Source organism: Leptosomus discolor, chromosome 1, assembly GCF_034619465.1.
Source record: "Leptosomus discolor isolate bLepDis1 chromosome 1, bLepDis1.hap2, whole genome shotgun sequence".
Classification (NCBI taxonomy): Eukaryota; Metazoa; Chordata; class Aves; order Leptosomiformes; family Leptosomidae; genus Leptosomus; species Leptosomus discolor.
Genome location: NC_141391.1, coordinates 159211775 through 159233557, shown reverse-complemented (window position 1 = coordinate 159233557; position 21783 = coordinate 159211775). Strand labels below are relative to the sequence as shown.

Genomic DNA, 21783 nt, shown 5'->3' with positions numbered 1-21783 from the left:
GGACACAGCACTCCAGGTGGGGTCTCGTGAGAGTGGAGTAGAGAGGCAGGATCACCTCGACCTGCTGGCCACGCTTCTTTTGATGCAGCCCAGGATGTGATTTGCCTTCTGGGCACATTGCTGGCTCATGTCCAGCTTTTCATCTCCTAGCACCCCCAAGTCCTTCTCAGCAGGGCTGCTCTCAATCCCTTCATCCCTCAGCCTGTGTTGATATTGGGGATTGCCCCAACCCAGGTGCAAGACCTTGCACTTGGCCTTGTTGAACCTCATGAAGTTCACATGGGCCCACTTAAGCTTGTCCAGGTCCCTCTGGATGGCATCCTGTCCCTCAAGTGTATCAACTGCACCACTCAGCTTGGTGTTTTCTGCAAACTTGCTGAGGGTACACGTAGTCTCACCATCTATGTCATTGATGAAGATATTAAACAGCACTGGTCCCAGTACAGACCCCTGAGGGACTTTTAAGCTAAGTTTTAGTGCACTAAGGGACAAAAATATACTGTCTAACCACAGACTATTCATAGGCAGAGATAAACTGTTCATTTAAATGTGAAACAATACCATTTTCTCTTGCACCATTATATATACGTTATACAGACGTAACACTTCAAAGACATGTTGCACATAGGTAATGTTTTCTGACATGAGGTTTGCATAATGAAGACAGTTCTTCTGGCCCAAATTCCTCATGTTAATCGTGTCTCTAGGTGACTAACAATGGATTTAGTGGATGCTTAAAATGATATGTTGAGTAAGAAAGTTGCTTCTTACCCTGGCAGAAGAGGAAGCAACCTCCCTTCTCCCCATTTCTTGCAGTGGAAGAGTATAGTAACGACAATATTCCAAAATACGCAGGCCACCATGAACACGACTGCAGTGGGCAAATCTTTCAGTATGAGAACTGGAAGACCACATTTGATAAGAAGAATTTTGACAAAAGAGACGAGCTTCTTTTTTTTTGTCTGTGGAAATTGTTATTCTTGGTAGTTCCAGAGCACAGCAAAGCACTGAAACTTCTTCATTTAATATATCTTTAAGTTCCTTTCTCAGACAATTTCATCTTTGTTCAGCATTCAGGTGGTATTTTTTTGTCCACTACACATAGCTAGGCAATCTGACACATTTTTATTTAGTTTCCAGAATCAACTGTGCGCATAAACATCACCAGTACTGCTTCATCAAATGATCATGAGCTCTTTCCCCACCTCTGCTTAAACAGCCACTACTTGAAACTTTGAGTTCACAACGAACTTCAGTGTCAACTGACAAAAAACTGAAAAGTCTCCACCTCAAATCATTTAAAGGAATGAGTGCAACAATCATGGCAAAAGCAATGACAATGTGACAATCTGAAAGCCTTTGAGACCAGTTCTCAAAATTAAAAACACTGGAGATTCAGGCTTTACCCTACATTCAACCCCATAAACATTAAAAATTGTACCAGTTCACATTTAAGGATCCCCAACTAACCTTGACTTTGCCCTAACCATGAAATGAAGGAAACAACTGGAAATTTTGAGACAAGGTTTTTCCTTCCAATATAGCTGGAAAGAGGAACTAGAAACTGTCCTTTAGTTTTGGTTATGGACTGATCATAAGGCTGCCACTTGCAAAGTCCACCCACTGGGGTTTTTAAGCACAAAAATGTTTCAGAAGGGATCTGATTCAGAAAGGGCTAGTCCAGCAGCATGGCATTCCCCAGTACACTCTGAGATAGGGAAACAAGATGCAGATGCTGACACAGATTGCCCTGAACTGGTTTCTCAGGATCCATAGCCTTGATCTTCGCATACTTTAGAAAAATTCAATCTGAACTGTTCATACAGCAAAAAATACATTCTAGGGTTTACACATAATTAATTGGCGGGGGGGGGGGGGGGGGGTGCGAAGATAAATACAACTGCTAGAGACATGTTTGCAACTCTAAGGAGAAAAATAGTAAAATATTTTTGGGATGACTTCAGAATCATGGGAAATATGCTGGATGAAGCAATGGCTTTCTTGTGCAACTGGAAGTATGATTAAAATGTCCTTAGGCACATAACTCAAGAGTCAGCACAGACCAATATGATGTAGACAAGAGAGATAAGGAGCTCGTGAACTGTGGTTTATTGACAAGATATACAAGATGAATACAAGCAGCTATAGAGAAGGAAAATAATAAAAACATAAACGATGGAAAATAATCCTCACACTGAGCCATTTTGCACGCTTTTGGGGAATGAACTGACAGCTGAGTATGCAATAACATTCATGTGATCTACCATCCTCTCACTTCTTAGGAGTTACTAGTAACAGAATGGTGCGCATGTCAGCAACATAGGAGAACAGTTCTGTTGAAGCAAACACCAGTTTGCACTTAATTTTAACTGTACAGGAAACCTTAATTTAGGTGCTTCAAAAGCAGACTAACCAAGAAATGACTCTGAAGCAAAGCAAGGAGAGACATTTGAAATATGTAATACTAATGCGGCAAAAGATTATGCATCTTGGGGGCAGCTAGAACATGCAGCTCTTCATCCAAAGGCGACAGTGTCCAGGACAACAGCCAAGACAATGTCTTATCCACAGACAAGAAATATATTACGAGATGAACCTAGACTAGGCGGGAACAAACACATTTTTGTCACCTCTCAGCTGGATAAGGGCAGTTCATCTACTGATCATGAAAGCTCCAGGCCCTGGGCAAGCCCCAGCTCATGCAGTACATTGTCTCAGCCATGCAGGCTCCTAAGCCACCACACTTCCCCTAGAACTAACAGCCTCATGGTGTTCCACCACCTTGCAGTCCAGGTGCAAGGTACTTGGCTAATAACTACTTACTTGGCTAATAATCCTGTTTGGATATCAAATCCAGTGGCCTGTGGGACACATTGGAAAATCTGCCACTAAGCTGAGGAGACCAGAGATGTTTGGATGTGGAAGGTCACTCCCGCAGGTATGCAAAAATCCTGCTGTGCTGAGGCTCGGCTGGTGGCAAACACCAATGAGCTGCCCGCCCCTGGAAATCCTGTTGCAGCAACAGCTCCCCGCTGGTACGTTTGTGCATGTGCCAACACCTGCTCTTTATTCAAGTCCCTCTGTTGGTTTATTTTGGCTGCCGACCAAATCTCCACATGCTGTAGTCTACAGCCGGCACTCTGAGAGGGCAGCGGGTGAACAGCACGGGGGTTGATGGCACAGCCGCACCGCTGCTGGCCTGAGAGCGGGCAAACCAGCATCCCTGCTGAGCTAGGCTGGCTCCTCATCGCTTCAGGATGGTTCTGCAGTAACCATAGTCTGTGAGAACAGAGTGACCTCCTTCATCCCACCAAGGGACGTACGTGACATCTACAGGTGCTGTGGTTTGCAGGCTGTGGTTGCAGGCACGGAAACAGGCTCGTGTAGCTGTGCGTGCTAGTGAGCATCCTCTGGCTTTGAAGAGCCATCAGCACATACCAGCCCTGCACTGGAGGGGTTTGTAAAGCACATTGCTGGGTTTGCTTTATCACCACAGACTAAATGCTACTGCAGATGACTCCAATAAAATGAGATACATTGCTGTAATAAAGGAAACAATATTTACCAAGATACTTAGAACTTTATTTTCAATATATATCTTCAAAGCAATTAACTAATATTAGGGCATTAATCTTACTCAGACCTCCGTGACTCAGGTGGGTATGGTTAGGCCTCTTCTAGTTTACACAGTTATGGTGTAATGCTGCAAATCTGCTGCTTTGAACAGCAGCAGAGATACTGGTACCTGTGGCAAAACTAGAGCTCAGAGGTCTTAATCCACCAGCCCAAACCCCCTTCTTTAAAAGAAGGGAAAGAGTCAGCAGCAAGGTAAAACAGGGTATGAGACACTCCCTGGGCAAAGCCAGCCACACGAGGCTCACTGCCACAACCACCAAGAGCATGCAGCATGACCAATGCACCCTGTAAGCATTTGAACGCATAGATCCAATGAAGGCTCATTAAAGAAGCAACTTTCTAGCTTGATGCCATGCAAAGTGGCTTCAGGCCAGCGTATGTACACTGACACCGGGGACACTGCCCTTATTTACACCACTGTTGGTCCCAAACCAGCCCTAACTAGGAGCCCAAAATGCTCATCACGATGAAGAATGAGAGCTATCCAAAGGAGCATGCTACAGAGGAGCAGCGAGGTGAGAAGTAGAGCTTTGCTCCTACGGGGAACATACGCCTTGTCCAGGTCCTAGGATCTTCTCCAGCAAGCACAAGCCACCCATAGCACCACTCCAAAATAAGCTGCGAGTCAGGACTCCCACCTCCAGTTGCAGCCTGCCATGGACACCTCCTTGGCCTCCAACAAGCCCACAGACCTATGCATGCCCCAATTTACTCCTCTGTAAAACTGCTGATGCCATGGAGGTTTGTTTCAGTAATGTTTGAAAAGCACCTTGAGGAGAACTATGCTACGTAAACAGCCCCCCCAGTAGGTTTATCAATAAATCAATTCTCAAAAAAACCAGTGAAAATGGAAGCTTCATGGTGGCTTATTTAAACACAGGCAGATGACTTGGCCTTGGTAGCAGAAGGGCACACGCTCTGCTCCTTCGGCGCGTTTCAAAGACAACTCTGCTATGCAGAGGTGAAAATGAAGTGCTCCTAAAAAAAATGCTCCCCTCACCCAATGCTGTGGACTTTAATAAATCCAGATGTCTAATATTTCAATTCTTAAAACTATGCCTTGTAAAAAAAAAAAAAAAAAAAGGGCAAAAAGAAAAATGTGAGGAGGAAAGCACACTTTATATTCATTAAAGAGCTCAGAGAACTGCACAGTCTACCTGGGAGAGTCGAAGGAAAGAAAAAAAAAAAAACAACCAAACCCCAAAGTACAGACGTTTCAAATCATACAGAGCAAATATTCAAGGGCAGTGAAACATTATGAAGTAGCTTAGCAGAACTGTTTAACAGTCTCAAAGATACTTTTAAACATTTCATTATCGAGAAATCCAAATGTCAAAAAATCCCAAAATTGGCTTAAAAATAAATACATTTTTATGAGTAACACTGGGGTTCTTTCATTTGCTGCTTTATTTCCAGAGCTTTCAGCACACACTCTGCTCTAGTCGTGTTGTCAAACTTATCTATTCAAACAAGAAAAACAGAAATTACATTTTCCTGCATGTCAGAGGAAAAGTTCTCAAGAAAACCCAGCCGCCTGAGAGATGGGGCTTTAGGAAAACCATCAAACAGGCAGAGACCTTTCCTGACCACATCAGCCATGGTTCTTAACTGGATCCTCACCGGCATCTCAGACATTCAGTCTGAGATTTTTAGTAGCACCTTTCATAGATTTACAGGCAATAATTCTATCAAAGCCTTCTGCTTTTCTTTCATCTTTTGAGGAAAGAAAAAAAAAAAAAAGATTAAGAAGAATGCCAAAGAAAAGCTTGTGGCATTTGCCAGGGAAAGAGGAGACAGTGAAAATAATTCAGCACTAGGAAAAAGAATCTATATTGACAGAGTTTATAAAAGTATTAAATAATACAAATATAACCCATGCAACAGCCCCAGGACAAGAAATCATTGTTTTGCAAGCTGTCCTTGTGACCTTATTATTATTTCTTAAATTGCTCCAACACTTTGAGCTTTGCCGGTATTAACACAGAGAAACCCCTGCAGGGTTGGGGACAGAGGCAGAGCCACTGGGGCTGCGGGCCAAGGGCTGGAGCACGGTCCCACCACCCCTCACCACTGGAGCTGGCTGGTGGGACTGGCAAGCCTAAGTGCTTTGCAGAATGAAGTAACCCCTATCAAGGTCATGCTCTGAATGCAAACACGCTGCGAGGAACTTAATAGAAACTAATGATTGTGTAAAACATGGTGATTTTAAATTTAATATAGAGCTTTGTGATTTGAAAATCTGGGCTTGGATGTCACAGCATTTCCTTGGTTTCAGCTTTTTCTAAAGGTGTAAAAGCACCACGCTCTTGTTCTTAAGAGAAAGTTTAATGAAAATGCCAAGGGACAGTGATAAATGACTTTTAACTCAACCACTGATTTAGCAGAATATCCTTAACCAGATGAAGCCCATAGGAAACAGGTTTCAGACAAGGCAAAACTCATACTGATTTTATCATCAGCGCAATAAAGATCAAAGATGGCGGGACTTTTTATTTGGCAACTCATCTGCTTTTTGTTTTTTTAAATCCTACCATAAAAATAACGTACCAGATCAAGCTCTCCATCACTACAGTGAAAAATGAGCAGTAACACCAATAGAGTCACTGAGACTACCACTGAGCAAAACAAAAAAAATCCGGTCCCCTCTCTTTTTTGGGTATAACTAGATCTCAGCAGCAGCTTGCTAATCGCTCAACTCCCAAATCCCAACAGGAAGCAGTGGATAACAAGGGAGCCGTCCGGAAGGCGTGCAGCCCATCCAAACAAGACCTCTTGCTCTACGGCAGAACACACTTATCTCTGCAAAGCCTTTGTTTAACCACTCCAGCTGAAAACACATGCGGATGACAAGCATTTACAAGTAATTTAACCTAAAATTCATCGTGGGGTTTGTTAGTCTTTGCTGGAAACAACATTTGGCAGCCATACCAAGCCTCTGAAGCCTCAGAGATGGGCACTCCTGATAACATGAAACAGAGGCTGGCAACATTTTCCATGGCAAGCTTTAACACAGTTCACTGGTAATCTTTTCAGAGATGCTTTTCTCTCTCATTTCATGTAAACTTTACATCAAGTTCCGTAAACTTTTGTTTAGTGAACTCAAGGAACTCATTTTAGTAAAAAACATGAAAAAACAAAATCCACGAAAATCTGAAAGAGGAAGGGAGTGAATAATTTGACCTGAAAGCTCATGTGTTGACCAGATTTTCACTGTAAGACTAATCACTGAAGAAAGCACCAAATGGCAAAATTCACTCATCATAAACTTCAGAGATTTCAAGAAAGCACTTGACAGACTCCATCACTATTCACTTTGGAACATCTTGAAGTGTTAAACTTGCCAACAAAAATAATTACATCATCAAGCTTTTATACCAAGCTGCAGCTTGAATACTTAAAGCAAATGCAGATTTAAGTACAGGGTTCAACATAAAGGCTGGTGTCAGATCAGCAAGAATTCGCTCACTTCTGTAGCTGGGCACTGCAACAGACTTCACTGGGAAAACAAACATAAATGTAACAATATACGGTTTAACAACAGCCCCCTTCAAAATTCAGCCGTTGCTGATGTCCCCAAGTCTTCCAATTGTAGCCTACCCAACATGTAAGACTGATAAAAGGCCACCAGTTGGATGCAGCACTGGAGGAAGATGAGGTTAGCAGCCTGCTACAGAGGAAAAAATGTAATTAAAACACAACTCCCATCTTAGAAGAAATGATGCATTTTATACAGTAATTGGCCATAATTCACAGTCAACTGGGATAATTTCACCAACTGAAAAGAGGGTATTTGTGCTTAGCATCTTAAATAGGATTCATCCATTAAAAAAAATTATCTACAACTCAAACTCTTGAAGACTACAAGTCTTCAACTCAAATTGTATTCCTGCCTTGATATACGGACAAAAAAGCTGTAAATCTGTGAAGGGTCCAGCCAGACAAATGCTGTTAGAACCAAATGTATCAGAAGATCCTGGGGATAGCATAAAATTAACTGGTAAGAGAAGCAAGGATTTACTCCAAGGCTGTCTCTTATCCGTAGGGTTATCCAGAAAAGGTGTGTGTGGGGGGGGTAATCCTGACCTTGAATGTCCAGGGATGGGGCTTCTGCCACCTCTCTGGGCAACATGTTCCAGTATTTCATCACCCTCATTGTAAAAAAAATTTCTTCCTTATATCTAGCCTAAATCTAACATCTTTTAGTTTAAATCCATTCCTCCTTGTCCTATTGCAACTGGCCCTGCTAAAAAGATTGCCCACATCTTCCCTGCAGGCCCCCTTTAAGTACTGGAAGGCCACTATAAGGTCTCCCCGGAGCCTTCTCTTCTCCAGGCTGAACAACCCCAACTCTCAGCCTGTCCTCACAGGGGAGGTGCTTCAGCCCCCTGACCATTTTTGTGGCCCTCCTCTGGACTCGCTCCAACAGGTCCATGTCTTTCTTATGCTGGGGGCCTCAGAGCTGGACACAGCACTCCAGATGGGGTCTCACTAGAGTGGAGCAGAGCAGGAGAATCACCTCCCTTGACCTGTTGGCCATGCTTCTCTTGATGCAGTCCAGGATACAGTTGGCCTTCTGGGCTGCAAGTGGACATTCTCCAGCTTTTCATCCACTAGTATCCCCAAGTCCTTCCCAGCAGGGCTGCTCTCGACCCCTTCAGCCCCCAGCCTGTATTTATACCAGGAGTTGCCCCGACCTAGGTGCAAGACCTTGCACTTGGCCCACTTCTCAAGCTTGTCCAGTTCCCTCTGGATGGCATCCCATCTTTCAGGCATGTCAACTGCACCACTCAGCTTAGTGTCATCTGCAAACTTGCTGAGGGTGCATGTAGTCCCACTATCTATGTCACTGATGAAGACATTAAATGGCACTTGTCACCAACCTCCATCTGAACTTCAAGCCATTGACCACTACCCTATGGATGCGACCATCCAACCAACTCCTTGTCCACTGAACAGTTTACCCAACAAATCCATATCTCTGCAATTTAGAGAGAAGGAAGTTGTGGGGGAAACATGTCAAAGGCCTTACAGAAATCCAGATAAAAGACATCCACATCTCTTCCCTTGTCCACTGATGTAGTCACTCCATCATAGAAGGTCTCCAAGCTGGTCAGGCAGGACTTGCCCCCAGTGAAGCCATGCTGGCTGTCTCAAATAACCTCCCTGTCCTCCATGTGCCACAGCACAGCTTCCAGGAGGATCTGTTCCATGATCTTAGGCACAGAGGTGAGGCTGACAGGTTGGTAGTTGCCAGGGTCCTCCTTTCTACCCTTTTTAAAAACAGGTGTGATGTCTCCCCTTTTCCAGTCACCAGAGACTTCACCTGACTGCCATGACTTTTCAAATATCATGGAGAGTAGCCTGGCAACTACATCGGCCAGTTCCCTCAGGACTCTGGGATGCACTTCATCAAGTCCCATAGACTTATGTACATTCGGGTTCTTCAGCTGGTCACACATCTGATCTTCTCATACAGTGGGAGGGACTTCACTCATTTGGCAAGCATGGTAGGGATGCAACTTGAGCAGAAGAAGGTAGGGGGAAAAAAACCTGGAAAAAGTGGAAATGACAATGGAAGTTTTGCAAGCACAGATAGCTTTTTCGAGTAGTTCCTCCTCGTCTTCACCTACACAGGCAGATTAAAAGCTGCATCATTAGATCCTTGCTGCAGTGACACAGACACCAAAAAGCAGTAATTTTGCTTGTGTAATGGCACCTAGACTCTGGGCTTTTGGCTAGTTGGGCTTTGCCAGCCGGAGGCAGCAACTCCCTGCTGACAGCCACGCCAGCAGGACGCAGCAGCATCCACACGGCTTCAGCCTCTCCTACGCCTCAGCCCCAGCAATCGCAGGCTGCCACCGTGCTCTTGCACGTGCAGAAGTACAGCCTCACCCCTCACCCTTGGAAATTATACTCAAAACAAAACTGCCCACAAGCAAGCACACAGGGTAACAGCAATAAATCTGTCCCCTCACACAACTGATCTTTGCTCAACTGAAGGTTTTATAGAGCTGTGCTACAAAACTGGGGGATACTTAAAAGTCATTGCTTAAGAGACAAGGAGCTTACCAACTAGAAATTAAATGTGATGTGAAGGGATTGCTTCTTTCTATTCTTACAATTTTAATGTTTCTATAAACGTTTTACATACACACACTATCTGTCTTCATTGTAAGCTTGTAAACTATGAAGGCTAATTTTAATAAAAGAGCAAATGTTTAAAGCAATGTAAATCCTCCTAAATGGCAAATGCAGTCTATGTCTTATAATATGCTGCATCTACTAGCAATTTACTAGCATTTAAGTGACCAGTGTGAACATGACCTGGACTAAAATTAAACTTCACAGCCCAGTGTTACATGGCTAACAAAAATTGCACAGATTTTAACATATGCACCAAATAAAAACCAAAGAATCCTAAAAAAAATCAAAAACCTCACATGTGCAGGAAAACAATTGTTCTCATCCATATATGTAACAAAATATAGAGGTAAATTAATAGTTTTGGGTTGATAATTCACTTTAAGTTACAACACATTCCACACACGACTCAATCAGAAAACGTAATTTTTTGGAACAACTTATTTAACTGTATGTCGAAACCACACCAAAGGAAAGCTAAAGTCACAAAGTCAAGTATTCTAAAATTAAGAATTGCCAGATTAAATTTACTACAGCAATCATAATTTTGTTCTCTTGTGCATGCGCACTACCACACATGGTTTTATTCTGCTGCTACTTTTTTCACAAAACTGACAAGAGACCTGCAAAAACTTCTGGAAAGTTGGAAGGAAAGCAGAAATAACAGGAGACTACAATTATTAGCCTCTGATTCTAGAGAAAAACAGTAACATGGAAAGAAAAAGAAACACAAACTCCCACTACATTTCCTTGTCCTCATGTCACTGAGATGGATGGCTTCACATCGACGTGTTTCCAACGTACAGTTAGCCACCTTTTCTCTGGCTGAACATCTACAGAGCAGTATATTCTCCCTGGTACCCTAGATTTTCCATCTGTAACAGGTAGTATTCCAGGGATTATGGAAACACAGGACAAATCTGCTTTTGTGAAATACTGCTCTGCAATGCCAGAGATTTGATCATCTTGAGTAGGACAGTCAAACACCCAGTAACACCCCAAAAGAAGGAAGCATCTGAAACTACCTCTCACCCTTTCTTTGCTTGGCTTTAAAATTATAACCCCTCATTAGAGGAATATCTCATTAAATAGCCTGTCTGGGTCATTGTGCAGGTTCTCTGCTCTAACAGGCAGCACAAAACCCCAGAGAACTCGGAGACAGTTGATGTCCAAGAGCTTTTTCTTTGCTGCACTGAGCAAAGATTTGCCTGGTGTCTCTAAGGACTCTTACTGCAAGAAAGTTGGGAGCCTTCAGTTTGTTCTCTCCATCATTAAATCTCCAAGGGAAAGCACTGTCTTTCATTATCACCATCATTAGCACTTCCTGGCAACTATGAATTCAGTTCCTTGAACCACCTGTCCCAGCTCTGCTAAAATCCTCTGGAGGAGCTTGCTGACTCCTTCTAAACCCAGGTAAAAATGTTGCCATTATTACAAGTTATTTAAGAGGACCTTTACAAAGCACAAAGAGCACACATTTCAAGGGCGAAGTTCACTAACAGTATAGGATGATGAGCATTATGGCACTGCTGAAGCCATTTTTTTAACACCTAAAGAACCTAAATGCAGGTCCATACATCCCAAATCTCATGTTTATTTGAAGTCAGAAGCAGTGGTGACTGAATCTAGACTAGCATTTGTGTCCTCAACGGCAATTTTTCGGGCATTTAATGATCCTCTCTGACCTTCCCACATGATCAGCAGCGTAAACTTCAGCTCGGTGAAACAACTGATGAACATATTGAGAAAACCTGAGAAGGTGCAAGACAAGAAACAAAGTGTCCTAATGGCATTTCTTTCCTTGAATGCCACTAACACAGAAAACAGAGCCCCACTTATAGTCCCAAAGGCAGCAGATATTAAACTGCCCTCCTGATCATCTTCAACGTATTTCCATGAGTAACTGCAAGCTCAGGCACTCTCAGCTAATACCAAAAACAGACCGAGTGAAAATTTAAAGCTTCATAACCTTAAGATGGTAAATGCTTCCACAGCAAAACAAGGTAGATTTTCAAGACTACTTACACCACAACATACCCTTACAGATGTTTTTTGAGCATACACGTAATAAACAAACAGCCTAAATGTCAGAAAAACTGTTGATTTAAAGCCTGGAGTAAAAAGAGCATGCCGTTTCCTGGCGGAAGAGCAGCCGAATACTGCTGCAATGCTTGCACACGTGGATCAGGACATCAAAAAAGCCAAACTTGACACCAACAGCTTTGAAAGTAGGAACAAAACAACACCTTGCTTAAGTAGACAAGGAAGCATAACTTAAATTCCAACTTGAGATTCAAAGCATCTTAATAAAGCACCATGCATACATGAAAAAGCAAAATATTTTAAACCTTAGAAAGCACCTCTTTGAAAACTTTTTATTTTGTTTTCTAGAAGATGCACTTTGACCCTCACATTTTATGCCACCTTACTTTATTTTGCTATTTCATGTTTCATTCAGAAAGAACAGAAAAAAAACCCATGAGTGGCTCAGATTTGCTGCTCTTTTTGCACCTTCAACGGTGTGCAAGAGTGAATAGCACAGATGTTTTCCATCCCTCCCTCCAGCTGCGACCAGTGAGATGCACATCCTCTCCTGGCTCCAGCTGCACCCCCAACAACCTGACTACACCAGCCTGTCTCCATCTGCTCATGACAGCTCCCTGGCTGGAAACGGGGACCCCCTGCAAGCTGCCAGCTGAACCCAATGGAGTCGCCCAGCCATGCAAATGGCCAGGCTCTGCAACCAGAGGGGGACGAGAAGCGGCAGGCCAGCAGGCCAGCCAGGCGATGGATGACTCCGCAGGGAGCACTGGTTTTTGGCAAGATGCTGTGAAAGCACCAGGGCAGCTGACGGCACCTCTCCCGACGGCTTGACTCTCTATCGGTAGGCAGCAACCACGTTGGCTGTGCCTGCCTGCATTCACGGGTCCGAAGCCATTCCCTCCTGACCGCACGTGGCTTTACACCAGGCGTGTGGCTGGTCTGTGGTATCTGCACTTCATGAACATCCAAAGCAAGAGCTATCCAGAAGCACAATGTTTTGCAACCCAGGCCGAATCCTCCAAGTGAAGTGGTGCTTTTCTCTGCTCACAGAAGATTGAGGGGGATACTCATTAGCTGCAGCCTTCAACCATAAGCTTTGTAATCTGCAAAGGCAAAAATACTGCTGAGCACTCCTATTAGCAGGAAGTCTTAATGAGGGTAAATGCTGGGAGCGTGTCTCAAGAAAACCAATTTCCTCGCTTAATTTGGACAAGGTGAACCTGACAAGATGATACTGCAGTTATACTTCGTTGTACAAACTCAGGGCAGATGGAGGATGCTGGCTTCAAACTCGGGGCTACTTCTTTTACAAGGAGCCCACTCCAGGAGACCTCACCCATTTTTCTGCTGATTAGGTTTATCTGTCCCTCAGCTGAAGGACAGGAAAAGGCAAGGTGTGCTACAAGGCACAATCCCACATCAGACACACTCCTAGAGCAGGTACGCAACAGGAGCATCTCCTAGTTCACAGCTAGACAAGCAGCTTACAGAAGTGGGCTTTTCCTAACACTTCGACAATATCAATCAATTAAACATTTTTTACAATTCAACCTCTCTTTTTTCCCCCTTATCCACCTCAAGCAAAATAATTACCCGGACCACAGACATAATTTGCCTTTACATCCACACTTACACAGGGGGGGTTCTGCTGGCACAGATATCCTAGCCATAGGTAACACAAAGTCTAAGGCTCTGATAAATTTAGCATAAAAATGCAGCCAGTGCAAGACTAGGCAATAGTGGTGCCGGGTTTTGAGGAATATGGTCCTGAATGTCTACACGCTGCTTGTCACACTTATTTCCATTATCCCCTCTTTCTTCTCTGTGTACAGAAAAGCAACTTAAATTATCAGGAAACCTGTTTTCCATGCAAACACAAGGCAGATTCTCTCTTTAACGAAGAATGGCTTTCAGAGTATTCTGGCTATGAAGAGGCATGGACTCTATTCTCAACTTGAATAAACCCTAAACTTCCAAAATTACCTCAGGAGGAACACACAGGCTTCCGCCCTGCAAACATATACATATGTATATCTTTGCTTAATTGAACTGTTATTCATACATATAGATATTTGCAGAGCTCGGGCCTCTACCTCTTTGTATTCAAGTTGCTTGGCAAGGAAAATGCAAACGCGCTAATGTGCTGCAAATGCAAATTACGTATTATTGATAAAAAGTTATAATTCAGCGTGGAGGATTTAAAGAGAAAATACTGACGCCTATACTGAAAGAACGGAGCAGAAAAACTACAGATTTTTTTTAAAAAAATGGTTTATGTTTTCTAGTTGTTCTATTTATTTCCACCTATTAAACATTTTTCTGTTTATTATCGCTCAAAATGGAGCACCTCACCTTGTTTTCCAACTTCAGACTGCATACAGATGCTGAGACACTATTCTGCCTATCAAGATGCGGTTTTCACTACTTTAAATTAAAAAATTCCCACAGAAGGCACCAAAATGGGGCGATGGCAAGAAGGTGAGAGAGGCAGGAGAGACTGCTGTGCTGAAAAGCTCTGTTGTGTTCGGCCACATATTTTTCTCATTTGTTTAGTCTGAAATTCCTCCTTCAGTGACTCTGGATTTGTTACCTTTTCGGAAGGCACTGGGAACATCTGGAGTCCATATGGCTTGCACCTACTCTGTGCCAAATGAAGCTATATTCTGTTTTCTAAACCCTTTACTTCTCCCAGCATTGCCATCAATGAGGTTTTACGTATCTCCACAATGGACTACAAGGTAAACTCAGAATCACTCAGTTTATTGACACAAATTCCATGGCAGTGCATTAACTGTGGCTGGGTCAGCTGGCATTTTTTTGCCTCGTTTGCTTTATTTTTTTTCTTTTTTTTTTTTTTTCCTCCAACATTATGACAATACAAAGGAACGTATACTGAGAACGCAATTCAGCGATAATGTCACCTGCACTCAAGGAAGCTGTCCAACAAGATAAAGTCAGGAAACAGCTCATCCTGATGGTCCTTGTGTAAAGAATTACATTTCTAGATAGAGTTAAATATTTCCTTTGGTGTCCTAATTTCCCAACCTCTTGATAGAGCTACCTTGTGTTTTCTTCCAAGAGAGTTATGATTTTTGAAACTCAAACACTGGGGAAAGTGGCAAAACGTTGTAAAAAGTATTTCCCTCTCCCTTAGCTAAAAAAGGAGAAATATAGCTCTTACTTGCCCCCTCCCAGCTAGACGTTTCTGCATCTCCCACAGGTTTCTCTCATATCCACTGCTGCTGGAGCTGCAGCTACTGGAGAGACAATGAGCTGAACTGAGGTTTCCCAGCCAAACCCACTGACGCAGATGTCTGTACCACCTTGAACCTTGACAGAGGGTTGTTTCACTATTCCTCACTCTCCAGGAGGGATGCAGAGACCCAGAAACACTCCACTGATTATTTGGGTACTGTCCCAAATCCAAACGGGATTTGAAATATTGTCTCTGTTGTAGAACAACTAGCAATCTGTGTATTTTTTTCTGTTGTACACCAGGTCAATTCAAAGGCATTAATCTCAGCAAGGAGCCCACTCACATTCTTTATACTCAAGGAAATACCAAGCCCTGGATCCCAACGACCACTAAATTCTATCTGTCAGTGTTAGAGACGTCACGCTTTTGCCTGAGTCATTATATTTTGCTTTGTCATTTACAAATTTCATCTCTGTATTCAGGCACTAGACTGAAATGGGAAGACTGGAGTCCACTTCTACAGACTCCTCAAGGGGCCCTGGACAAGCTATCTATTTGAACCTCCAACCTTCTCTTGCCCCTCATCTGCCCACAAGATACTGGGCTTGCAGGAGAAGGTCTTTCTCAATGCAAAGAATATGCTGACCATAATGCAACCAGCAACAAGACCTTCTGGATAATATTATAATAGAATCAGGGATAGTCACAGTAGTGTTTTTCTGCAGGTACAAGTCAAAACCAGAGCAGTTCACCCCAGCATCCCAAACACTGATGGTTCAAGCAAAACCTATCTGTACTCTGGGTGTGAATTTGCTAAGGCAAATCTTCCTCTTCACAAATACATCTCTGTCACTAAGGTCATATTTAAATTCTGCAGTAACCCTTGCATGAATTCACCAACGTACAGAAGGCTGCACCTTCCTTTTCTTTCAGGCCAAGCACCTTCAATGCTATTAACTTCCTTGCCGATTAAGGACAATGGTGCTTAAAAAGGTGTTTGCACACAAGACTATGTATTTACACTGAGTTGTCTGCACACACGTGTAGTTGTTACGCTGCACAGCACGGCACAAGTGCTCGCATCCCCCGGGCACTGCGCAGCCCTTCCTTCACACGCTCTGCAGCAACATTAGTTCAGTCTTCACAATGTGTCGGGGAGGTCAAGCCGCCAACTCGACGGTGAACCTGGAGAGTAATGCATGCCATCACTGCCACAGCAATGCTCCTGCATGTCACCAAAGCAAAAACTCGCCCCGACTGGGATGGTTTCAGCAGCTTTACTCTCCCCTTCCCAGCTCTGCCACATACCAGATGTGGGAGCCAGGCTCCAGTGCCACAGGACTATGCTGTATGGCCAGGTGCACGGGCAAGTGGGGGAGGCATGAGGGGCATGAGGGCTGCGCTCTCCCTCCTCTGTAGGCTCCTCCTGCCCTGGTCCCATCCAGTGAGCAGCCTGACAGGCTCCAGCAGGGCTGCCCACAGCATTACATATCTCCAGGACAGAGACCTTGCTCCGAACATCTGCCGACCCTTCACCGTGTTTACTGCTTGCTAGAGGCTGCACAAGAAACGCTGCTTCACCTCCACTGCTTTCAGCACCCACAGACCTCCTCACCTCCACTCCCAGGGTTCACATCCAAAAGGTGCTGAGTAATTGGGCTGTTGTCCAGAAAGGCACTTAAAGCATCTCCTTGAACTCTCCGACACTATTCGCACCTTACGAGCTTAAAGGCTTTGCCAGGCCAACGCTGCCACTCTGACACGACGTACACCTCTTTACCACCACCATCCATGCAAACACAAGCAATGTGCGCTTCTCTCTCACTCACATGCACATCGCTGTCCTTCCAAAGCACAAAGCAAAACAAAGAGCTGCCCGCGTGCAAACATCCCCGAGAGGAGGAACCACATGTGGCAGATGCTACTGCATTGCTTAATGCATCATTTATAGCCTTTCAGGGACTGTACTGCCATGATGAGTAATTTGGATAGAATATTGTCCAGAGACTGTACTCTGTGGATTAGGGCTCTTTGAAGGTCACTAGCTGGGTCAAAAGCAAGAAAGCCCTGGTAAAACCAGAGCTTATCACCAACATAGATCTTGCAATGAGAATGAGAGCAGAAATGGGCTCTGCAACACTGAAACATTTATTTCTTTCACTGTCGAGCCTCCTTCTGTATAGCCTATGTATAAAACATGCTGCAGATCTGTCTGTCGGAAAGCAGAGGCTGGCAGCGTGCTGTCTGTTCACATCCATGTCCAACCCCGGCTTCAACTGCTTTGCGAGCTGGGCTAGGTACAAGTTCAAATGCAAGGAGGTTAGCAATCACAAACCACGTCTCCACCACAAGCACCTTTTGCTGCCCCACAGCAATGCAAACATCACATCTGAAAATGAGATGAGACAATCTTAACTCGTCTTTAACAGAAAGAGTCTCAGGTCAGCAGGGACGACAACTGCTCAAGTGCCGCCTTGATTTACACAGCTGTAAACTGTGGCCACATATGAACCCAGGCAGAAAGGCAAGTTCATGAATTATGAACAAATACGGCGTGCCAAAACACATCAATCATCATCAGTCACGGACAAGCGCAGCACCATCAATTCGTAATGTTGACATTTGCACAAAACTTATACAAACAATCAATCGAATTGCATGGCTGACTGGAAAAGGAGATGTCGGGTTTATGTCATTTAACACTGGACTTTTCACTGAATGCGAAATGCTAAAAGACTTTAAAATAAAATTGATGGAGAGTCACTGCTCTAGTCACAAGTCAGATAAACGGCCTTTGCCAACTAGAGAAAATAGATTAATTTACCCATTAATTCTTTTCTTCGGGGCTGTTGGCAAAAGTCAGGCAAGCAGCTGCCTCCCTAAACACCTGAAAACCTGAAAGTTTGTTTTACTCAGCAGAAAACGCACACTCTTCTCCCAAGGAAGAGCATGAGAGGAAAAGCTATGAACATGAATGTTTTTAACTAGGTAACCAATGTTTTAAATCAATACAACAAGGCTGTATAAATCACACAAAGAGCCAGAAGTTGTAGACTGTCATTCCTAAAAGTAGCAGGACTAATAACATTTTAATGACCCATTTTAAAGAAAAACTTGCTTATGGACATGTCTTCTTCAAACTACTATTATCAGCAATTAGATTCATTTAACTGCCTAATTTCCATCATTTTACAACTACTGATGGTTGCATTAGGGCAGCTTCCAAAATGATCTAGGCTCACGCATTTTGTGCCACAGTTACAAACTACAGAGCTTCCAACACTCTTTGCTCTCAGGCAGGAACAAGTATTTCCTGAAAGCATGTTTTGAGCAGAGTGCATTGAAAGAAGAGGAAACTTCTGTGGTTTTCTTTCTCAACTGCCACACAAAAAAGGACTTCCTTGCGTTTGAAATGAAAAGGGAAGGCATACCTTCCAGATAGCGGAGCAGCCTTTGCTATAAACACAAGGTGAATGCAGCTCTTGTTCTAGAGGCTGTACGGTTACAGATAACAGTTTTACTTGAAGGCTTTTAAGAAAAACCTGCTGCTGTTCACTTGCCAGAACACTTTTGCTTCACTCCTCAGATCCAGCATCGCAGCATGCGCCAACGCAAAACCAAACCATTTCTGCAAGCGCAGGAGGTGGAATGGGCAACCACCTCAGCGAGGTGTGCAATTCCCACCACCCAGCAGAGCATCCCAAAACCACCCCCCGACCCTGAGCAAGATGATGTGGTCCTGTCAGAGCCACCCGGCTGCGCGGGTGTAAGGCAGGTATATCCAAGTCAGTGTGAGTACACAGATGTAAAGGTCTTGATGAGATAAGAGAGCATCTTATCTTTAGCCAGCACTGCTCTCCCCTTCCACAACATACACATAAAATTGGGTGCTGGTTCAGCCAACCACAAAAGCACCTACTTAAATTTCAGACGGTAAATGTTGGTTATAGTCACACTACAAGAATTGTTGTTGTTAAAGGTAGATACAGGATTAAATACAAGTACTTTGCTGAATCGATGTCTTGATCTCTTTTTACTTGTGTCCAATCCTACACCTGAGCTAGACCATAAGCCCCTGAGCGTGGAAAGAAAAAACACCCTTCTGCGACCTGAAGATACGCCCTGCACAGAAACAGGTATGTGAGAAAAGGGCTAACTATTTATGTAACATTAGGTATGACTTCAGGTTTCACTTCACACTTCAGTGACATTCAGAGCAACTCTAAAAAAAAAAAAAAAACAAACCCAGAACTGTCAGATATTTTCCCTCTCTCTGGAGGAAAAAAAAAAAAAAAGGTGGGAGCAGGGGAAGGCAAGGAATGTTCATACGCTGGCTGGAGCTGCACAATGGGGTGGTGTTTCTGAAGTTGGGATGAGGCCCTGGGAGCCTCCCAGTCTTCCAGTGCCACTTTGGGGTGGCTGCAGGACCAGCCCAGCCCCACTCACTGACCTCCACCCCTGGCTCTTGGCTCTGCTGCATTTCTCCTCTCAGGGGCTGCACCTTCCACCATCCCCCAGTGGTTCTGCACAGCAAATGGAAGATGCCGACAGCATCTCCCAGACTTTCCTTTTTCCCGGGATGTGGGACCTGGCCATGCCAACACTTGTGAAAGCAGAGCCTGCCCTTCCTCTGCCACAGTGCTGACTGCCGACAGAAGGGCTCCAGAGTCAGGATCTTTCAAAAAACTCTTATCTGAAATGGCAGGAAAACTTTGATGACTGTTTGAGCAGTTAAACCACAGGCATCCCCGGCCGCCATGCAGAGCAGTGGGAAGGAAAAGAGCTCTGCAGGACGCGGAGAGCAGCTCTTTGCTGCACCCAGCTCCGTGCAGCAAGTAATTAGTGCGTTTTGAGGTCAATACGCTGCAATTGATTTTTCTCTCACTTACCGATGTAAACTGGGAATAATTCCATCACAGTTGATGTAAACATTAGTATAAAATTGGTTTAAGTCAGAAAAGCGCTGGGTTGACTGTGTTACTGTATCGGAAAGCCAGTTTCAAAAGAACAGTATTTCCTTGTAACTATGTCTACATCAATAAAATTCCATTATTATCTTTATTTGTTCTAATGCCGTTGCTCAGCTTCAGACTGTAACAGGAAGTGCTTTCAAGTCAAAATCCAAAGCCCCACAAAAATCCACAAGCTTCCTTCTCATGTGCCACAAGCTTTTTTCTGCAGAATACCAAGCGTAAAGGCGTCACTAGCTGTAACATATCCAGCACGCCGAGTGACCCTCAGGCACGAATGCCATCATCTCCACCCTGATGTTCCTTCCTCAACAGAAGTGGAAGTGCTCCTCCTATTTTCTGTAAGGATAGTCAGAAAGACCCTCCTTTTGTGCATGAAAGAGGATTTCTTTCTGCTTAAGGTGCATCCTCACCAACACTAACATCCCATAAAGCAAGAGCCGATGTTTCCTACTAGCTGTAAGGAGAGTACAGATACTTTGCCACACTCAAAAAAAAAAAAAAAAAAAATAAAAAAAAATTGCTGGCTTAAATCTTACATATGAAAGGCAACTTGCCACAGGAGGACCCAATGCTTGCCTTTTGCTGTGTGCTTACATGGGATACCCAATGCTTTGCTCAGATAAGCTTGGAGCCATGCCAGGGTCCCACAGGGAGGGATGCAGAGGGGCACTTTGATGGGGACTCCTGCAGCAGGTCACCCTGAAAAACCGACAGAGGATTTGAGAAAGCCTGGGTTTAACAGACAGCCCTCACCCCCAAAGCAGAAGAGGAATATTCTAAACCACCCCGAAATACGAGAAAAACTTCTTGCCGTACTTTGAAAAGGAGACAGCAGATTTTCCTGCCTGCTGCTGAGCAGAGCCTGGGCACCTCTGCTGCCTGATGCCCAAAGCAAGGGGCTGCCTGCTCTGTGCAAACAACGTCCTGCCTCCCGCGGCTCAGATTTATCCTCCTGGAAATCTACCCACAGGTGCTGCTGTTTAAGGCTGCACAGGCAGGGCTGTATTACACCTCCCCTCAGCACCAGCACACAGCAGCTCTGGTAGGTGCTCTGCTTATTTATGTTTTTATCTTGTGTTTGGGAAAGGTTTTACTGTACAAAGGTCTGGTTTCAACCAGTACTTAGTGCTACTCATTTGGTGCATTTAAGAGAGTTATTAAGAGAAATTCAAAGACGACCCCAGGAGAACTACTTACAAAGCCCAGGCTTTCAATTCACCAGGTCCCAAAGCATAGCTCTGGACTCCCCAAATCCCCCCCTCCACACCCCCACATGCACCAGCCTCAGCAAATGCAGATGGTATCTATCCACCTGCTCTTTGTGATAGACGAGTAGATTTTTTTCCCCACACACTCTCAAAGGGCCATGAGCACATCTGCTAGGCTCAGCCTGCACCCATGCAGCTTTTTGGCAGCCCTCCATCCCACTCGGTTGCTCCCCAGTTCACTGTGAGATTTACTTCCTTGCTGGGAAGTACATAGAGCTGTGGAGGACCCAGTACGGGAGGGTTGGGAAAACTCCTAACTACAAACAAGGAGTCGGAGCATGGATGCTGGGAGCAGTTGCATGCCTGGCCAGGCATTCATGCTCACGCTGTGCAAATGCAGCAGCTACAACAGCTGCACAAGGCTGGGTTTTAGTAGGCTCACTCCTACCCAAACCGGTTACACTCTAACCGACAGGCCAAAGTGCAGGTTGGGTTCAGCCTGTGGCAGTGCATGGCCCCAGCACGTGTATCCCCTCGCTGTGGGGGCACCAGGGCTTCCTCGGACGCAAAGTGTGAGCTGCTTCTC

At 44.3% G+C, this 21783-nt stretch overlaps 1 protein-coding gene across 5 annotated transcripts in view; it reads right to left on the bottom strand.

Moving 5' to 3' along the window:
* ABTB3 (ankyrin repeat and BTB domain containing 3) overlaps positions 1–21783 on the bottom strand; it is a 184588-nt gene that overhangs the window by 91061 nt on the left and 71744 nt on the right. The window contains exon 4 of one of the 5 annotated variants that reach the window (XM_086468476.1): positions 10971–10992. The exons of the other annotated variants lie outside the window; for them this stretch is intronic. Within the exon in view, the coding sequence (XP_086324602.1) occupies positions 10971–10992 (22 nt within the window). The remainder of the gene's footprint in view (positions 1–10970; positions 10993–21783) is intronic. 5 annotated transcript variants of the gene reach the window in all.